Source organism: Epinephelus moara, chromosome 12, assembly GCF_006386435.1.
Source record: "Epinephelus moara isolate mb chromosome 12, YSFRI_EMoa_1.0, whole genome shotgun sequence".
In the NCBI taxonomy this organism is placed as follows: Eukaryota; Metazoa; Chordata; class Actinopteri; order Perciformes; family Serranidae; genus Epinephelus; species Epinephelus moara.
In genome coordinates, this window is record NC_065517.1 from 7,598,899 (window position 1) to 7,605,977 (window position 7,079).

Consider the following 7,079-nt stretch of genomic DNA (forward strand, 5'->3'; position numbering starts at 1 on the left):
TGTGAAAGCCATGAGCATCAATGTGCTGTTATATCATGGATTTGCTTCCATTCAGTCAAAAGTGCATTAGTGAGGTCCAGCACTGATATTGGGTGATAAGTTCTGGTTCCAGTTAAGGTCAGGGCTCTCTGCAGCCCAGTTAAGTTGGCCCACACCAAACTGGGATAATGTCTTTACAGTGCTGGCTTTGTGCATGTCAAAAAGGGACAAAATGGTTGAAAGCACACTGTTGAAATGCTATTGTACTTTGTAAGCAAGAAAGTTGAACACATTGTTCATGCCCATGTATTGACATCTTTGTTGGTGCTATTTTCAGTGTACTGTCCTGTTAAAAGTGTCAGGGTAAAACTAACCTCGGGGCATTATAGTGCCATGTGGTGGATCAATGGCTTCACACTGGAGTCCTAGTTTGCAACAGCATTGAAATAGTGTCAGCTACAGTGCACAGTGGGGTCTTGTCTGTCTTCGAGGGACGACAAATGAGCCCCGATGCCTCCGCAAATGAATCTGCTCTCTTACAATGGCTTTATGCTGAAGCACATGAGACAAGGACCCTAGAAAACCTGTAAGTAAAACCCTGATTTATTGAATTTCTCTTTCCATGTGATGGAAAAACCTATAAACTACTTCTTTTTTCTGTTCTTTATTCACTGACAGATAATAATATGACAGAAGATGGGGGATTGGAACTTATTAGGGAGTATTTTAGAAGAGGTCCACATTCATTCCACCATAGTGGGAAAGATCTGGCTCACCATCCTCTTCATTTTCCGCATGCTTGTGCTCGGCGTTGCGGCTGAGGACGTCTGGGACGATGAGCAGAGCGAATTTGTCTGCAACACAGAGCAACCCGGCTGCAAGAATGTTTGCTATGACCAGGCTTTTCCCATCTCCCTCATCCGCTACTGGGTGCTGCAGATCATCTTTGTATCCTCTCCGTCTCTGGTCTACATGGGGCACGCGTTGTACCGTTTAAGGACCCTTGAGAAGGAGAGGCACAGGAAGAAAGCCTGTCTGAAAGCTGAGCTGGAGGGGACAGACCCCGTCCAGGAGGACCATAAGAGAATTGAGCGAGAGCTCAGGAAACTAGACGAACAGAAGAGAGTAAGGAAAGCTCCCCTTCGAGGCTCATTGCTGCGCACATATGTTTTCCATATCTTAACCAGATCTGTGGTGGAGGTGGGTTTTATTATAGGTCAGTGTGCCCTTTACGGCATCGGACTGTCTCCTCTGTACAAATGTGAGAGGTTGCCTTGCCCCAACAGTGTTGACTGTTTTGTGTCACGGCCAACAGAGAAAAACATTTTCATGGTTTTCATGCTGGTGATCGCTGGCGTTTCTTTGTTCCTCAACCTCCTGGAGATTTTCCATCTGGGAGTGAAGAAGATCAAAGAAAGCTTGTATGGATACAAATATGGAGATGATGACAGTGTGTGCAGGTCAAAGAAAAACTCCATGGTGCAGCAGGTTTGTGTGCTCACAAACTCCTCACCACAGAGGTTGATGCAGCTCACACAAATGGCTCATAGGGAATCTCTGCCTTTGAATTTGGCCCCAGCAGCCCCTCAGAATAAAGAGGGATCCAACAGCTCCACCCAGCAGCCCATACAAACATACCTGCAGAGTCAAGCTGACATGCAGCAGCTGGGGGTTGTCATGGAGCGGCGCTACACTCTGGAAAACAGAAAGCCCTCCTGCAGCAGTGATGAGTCAAATGAACCTCATGTTTCAGGCCAGCCCCAGTATGCAGGACCTCGGCCCACACTCATGGCCGGCCACATGGAGATCCCTGCTGCCCTGAAGAACCCGCAGAGGAAGCAGAGCAGAGTGAGTGTCTGTAAGGAGCTCAGTGACATGAGCGATTCTCCGGAGAGTGACCACTACCCCTCAGCCAGGAAGTGCAGTTTTATGTCCCGAGGACTATCAGAGGGCAAGCTGGCTGATCTGTCTGACAGCACAGATTCTCAGAGTGGAGCAGATGTTGAGGCCCAGCACCTCAACCAGATAGAGAGTCCAGTGGTGACCCCGCCGCCTCCAGCCAGCGGGAGAAGGATGTCCATGGTGAGAACAGAAAATGGTCATCCAGTTTTATCTGAATGACCATTTTTATGTAGTTTTATCTTCCCTAAAGCAACAATTGTCTGATAGTAAAAAGTACAACTGAAGTATCACAGTTCATTTAAAGTGTAACTCAACACAATGCTGAAAAACAATGAAACAGTGTTTCAGGTATTGGAGATTCAAAACACCCAAATAAAACCAAATCAAACAAAGAAATAAAGTGAATATAATCACACATACACATGTATTCTCTTTTTATATGTGGCTGCCATGCTCCTGTCAGTGACACTATGCTCTTTCCCTGGGCTGTCTCCATTTTAAAAGAGAAAAAGCTCCCTTGAACCTTCTAATGAAAACCAATAACAGTGCCTTGCATTTACAAGTGGTATTGGTAGGTCTATGCTACCCTCTGCTGGACAGCACTGAAACATAATACACCTCCGTTTTTTGGACAAGTAATTTGCCAATTCATGTCACAATGAAAATCTGCTTTCAGTTATTAGTGACAGAGGCTAAATAATTAGCCTTTTCACATTTTTTTTTTTAATTTATGTCTGACACAATAAAGTCTCATATAAAAAGGAAGCATACAACAATGTGTTTTGTATTTAATTAGATTTAGTTTCTTTGATTTATTTCTGTTTATATGTTTTAAAACTTTCATATTCATTGCCCTCTCTGGTTGGAAGCTTTACATCTGTTTGATTGGTGTGGTCAGAAGTGTGCTCTATTGCACCTGTAACAACAACCACTAGTGATGTCCCAGTGTATCAACAAACCTCGGAGTACAACTTTCAGATCCTTAGCTGCTGTTAAGTTGCTCTTTAAAGGGATCTCTTATGCTTTTTCTTATTTTCTTTCATGTAACTATGTCAGATGTTCATATTAAAATGCAGCCAAAGTTTCAAATAATGAGGTAAATGTATGTAAAAATATTCCCCGTGAGAAAAACCTCAGGCTTCAGACCTTTCTGAATACTCTGTTTCCAACATTTTTCTGCTTTCACTCTAAGCTGTCAGTTCATCATGCATTTCTTATATGGTCATCTGCTCAAGGCATGCTACTGCTAGCGTTTACATCATGTAACCTACACTGCTACATGTAGCTACATGCTAACGCCAGGGAAACATGTAATCATGGTTGCCATGGTTACTTTCTCTCTGATTTTATGCCATATTCCTGCTGGAACATGCGATTGTGAAGATTTTGGTTTGGATTTGGTTTAAAAGTAAGGAGGACTCATGACCACTGTAGCCATCTCCAGTGATGTTTTTAGAGGAAAAAGCACCAGGCCAGACGCACATTTTTATTGACAAAATGTTAAAACTTTTTTTTTTAAATCGGAGTATAGGCTATGCATTTTTACAGTTGAAGAATGTAAGAATCATTTTAGGCCTACAACAATAAATGAAAATTGAAATGTTAAAAAAAACCTAACAGTTATTTTTTTCCATATTTTTTTCTGTCAAAGCCACAGGGAGCCACTAGAGAGGGGCCAAAGAGCCGCAGGTTGCCTACCCCTACCCGGGTGGTTATTCACTTTAGTAAATGCCGCTTTACTACATTACAGTAATTTCCTAACTGCAACTATACTGCTACATGTAGCTACATGCTAACATCAGGGAAACATAGAGGTAATCTTTGTTGCTAATTGTGTTACTTTCTTCCCAATTTTAAGTCATATTCCCGCTGGAACATAGCTGGTTATGAAGCTTTTGGTGATTTTTCATGCTAGAAAGTGCTACTATACTCTGTGACAGTCATTCCCTGGCTGCAATACGCTGCTACATATAGCTACATGCTAACATCAAGGAAACATGTGATCTTGGTTGCTAATTGTGTACATTTCTTCCCAATTGTAAGTAATATTCCTGCTGGAACATATCTGGTTATGAAGCTTTTGGTGATTTTTCATGGTAGAAAGTGCTGCTATACTCTGTTACAGTCATTCCCTGGCTGCAATATGCTGCTACATATAGCTACATGCTAACATCAGGAAAACATGTAATTTTGGTTGCCAATGTTGTTGATTTCTCCCTGATTTTAGACCAAATTACTTCTGGAACATGTCCAGATGTAAATATTTTTTTATTGGTGATTTTTTTTACAGCATTACAGTCATTCTCCTGGCTGCAATAATAATGTAGAGAAGTCATGTGTGCAGATACGGAAGAGCCAGAAACACTGACCAGTCAGAGCAGACCGTAGACGTTTGCGTAGAGGCAAAATCTCAAAAACTGGAAATCTCTTCATTGATCTAGTCTCTGCTCTGTTTCATTTAAATAATCTGTTTCAGGAGAACTCTGTAGGTGTGGTTTAATCAGATTTGATTGACAGTGGTTTGGCAATATGAGCAGCAACCCATTACATTTCATTCCATTTATTTAGCTGAAGCTTTGATGCAATGCGACTTACACCATGTTGATATAACACCTAACGTGCAAGAATCAAGCAAGTGCATCAGCATCATCAAAAATGCCTAACCCCACATCCGTCAGCACATTTTGATAGCAGTATTGCTAAATGCTGATAGGTGCATGGTACTAAGTGACATTATTTGCTTTAAATTGAGCCCCAAGCAAGAGGAGTCCAGACAAAACGAAACTGCTAAAATCTGCAATGTAATATCACCAGAATTGTTGCTACTTTTTTGTTCATATAACCTGTTTTTTGTGTTTGTTTTTTTCGAAATTGGAAATGAAAGAAAATTATAAGGGAAACATTGTGAAGAAAATCAGAAATGTAAGGAAAATGGGAAATACTCTTAAAAGTAACTTACAGCTGGACTGAAGAGCAGTGTTTTCTTAGTGGTGCGGTAAAAAGTGTGCTTTGTTGCACCTGTAACCACACCCACCAGTGATGTCATATCCTGCCTCACCTTGAAGTACACATTTGTGTCTTTAGCATGGTGAAAAGTTAAGGTCAGAAAAACAAGCTTTTCAGGAGCTGCTAAGAGAAATGTGTTTGTGTCTTTTATTTGAATATTAATCATGCATTGTCCACACATCTTTTTTTTTTTTTTTCAGAGCATGATTCTGGAGCTGTCTTCAATCATGAAAAAGTAAATTGAAAATGACTGTTTTGTGACCAAGACAGAGGCATATGGAAGTTTAAATGAGACTGAAGGATCCTGATCTGAAGGAAATCCCATCCTTTCTCTCAACTGCAACTTTATGTGTTCACAGTATGTTTATACATTATGTATTGTGCATGAGCAAGAGCTTCAGTTAAAGTCTGTTAACATTTCACAAACAAAATACTATGAATAATTTGCTTCATGTACTATGTAAATGATATCTCCAGCTTTGATTGCTTTTAATTTGCAAGCCACTTGCTAAATCATATATGAATCAAAATTATATTTGGCTAAAAGCATAATGTAACTGCTCATATAATGAGACCAAAAGCCTATTGCAAAAATATTTGACTTAAGATTGTAATTAAAGAGTGTGCAACCACATAAAAAACATTAAAAACAAAAAGAGGAAACTCTCTTATCAAGTGTTTATGATTTATCATACAGAATGAGCTGGAAGAAAAGGGCTCTTCAAATTCAGCTTTTTTTCTGACTGAAAGTGATTTAATATTGTTTATGAATATATCTAACAAATTCAAGCTTTTATTGTTAATATTTCTGTTGTCCTGTTCTTTTTGTTTGTTTTCTATTAAATACATTTCCCTCTTCAACAGGAGCAAACTGTTTTGTCTGAGTGGTATGTAGTTCAGTCTAGAATGACTCTTGAAACCCTGTGTCCTCATATGAGGGCATCAGATTTTGGGTTGACTTGACCTTATACTTCATTCTATTTAACCTGTTGTCCTCATTCGTGGAGACTTTTCTGCCATCTAGTAGTAGTAAGCACACAATACACTAATCCATGTAAAAACAAGATGGCAGCCATCTCTGACAAATATCTTGTGCATATTCATGGTCCACTGAGCATAAACTTGTCTGACAGTGATAACCCCATGCCCTTTCTCCTGGGTTAAAAAGTCTACCCGTATACTTATACATGCATACAGCATTACTGAAAAAATTATAGCAGCAGCAGTGGACTCGAGTCATAAATTTGATGACTTAAGACTCGACACAATCAAAAAGACTAGTCAGACAAGTCAACTTGGACTTTAACACCCATGATTTGTGACTTCACTTGAACTTGAGCCTTTTGACCTACTTAAATTACTTGATCCCTTCTAACAAGCCAAAAGATAAAAAGTATGTTATTTAAGAAGTGTGCCCACAATAATTCATTTCCAGAATCAACTAGCCTAACATTAATGCTATTTAGTCCCAACAAGTCGACACTCAATTCCCCAGATCCACTTTGTTTGAACCAATCCAACGGAATCCAGTCAAGCTGCACGGGAGAACAATGACGAACTAACTTTACGTTGGCGTGTCAGTTGGAAAAATATGATACCAACCATAGCTCTTACAAGAGCAATGGCCCCTCTTCATTCCAACAGAGTTGCTCGCCTGGCCCATATGCCAAAAAAAAAGTTTCTAGCCTCCGGGTTTACTTCTACAGTATACTACGCAGTATTGTTTCTCCTGCTGGCCCAACCCGGGAGTTCCGTCTTGGCTCATAGACTTCACATTGTGATGATGTCGCAGCTTTATAATTTGCTTTTCTCAGCTCCAAGAAAGTTTTAGAAACATTAGCCCTCCATAGATCAAAAATTTATAATAAAAAGAGTCTAACTGACCTTGTTTTAGGTGTCAACAATTTAACAGACATCTCTTTATAAATGTGGTCTGTGAAGAAAATGTTAATTTTTTGTTGTTGTTGTTGCAATACCATGAGTGACCACCGGGGGAAATGGGCCACAAGGCCGAGGGGCAATCGTTGTGGCCTGACGGAAACGCAACAACTTCCAACCAAGTGGCAACCTCTGAGGCTGAAAAATTTTATTCCAGTTCATTGAGTGGCCACTTGAGGCTGGCTCCAAAACAGAGTAAATCTCCATCTGACTCTCAAACTAAAATGCTCATTAAAATTGTCTTGCTGGCTAAT

General features: G+C 40.2%; 1 protein-coding gene across 1 annotated transcript; it reads left to right on the top strand.

Moving 5' to 3' along the window:
• Window positions 1-514: 514 nt before the first annotated feature.
• On the top strand, window positions 515-5,728 carry gja10b (gap junction protein alpha 10 b). Its single transcript, XM_050058184.1, has 3 exons — window positions 515-565; window positions 658-2,061; window positions 5,088-5,728. Exons 2-3 carry the CDS (start codon window positions 676-678, stop codon window positions 5,124-5,126), a joined length of 1,425 nt encoding a protein of 474 aa, XP_049914141.1. The 5' UTR covers window positions 515-565; window positions 658-675; the 3' UTR covers window positions 5,127-5,728.
• Window positions 5,729-7,079: the final 1,351 nt, after the last annotated feature.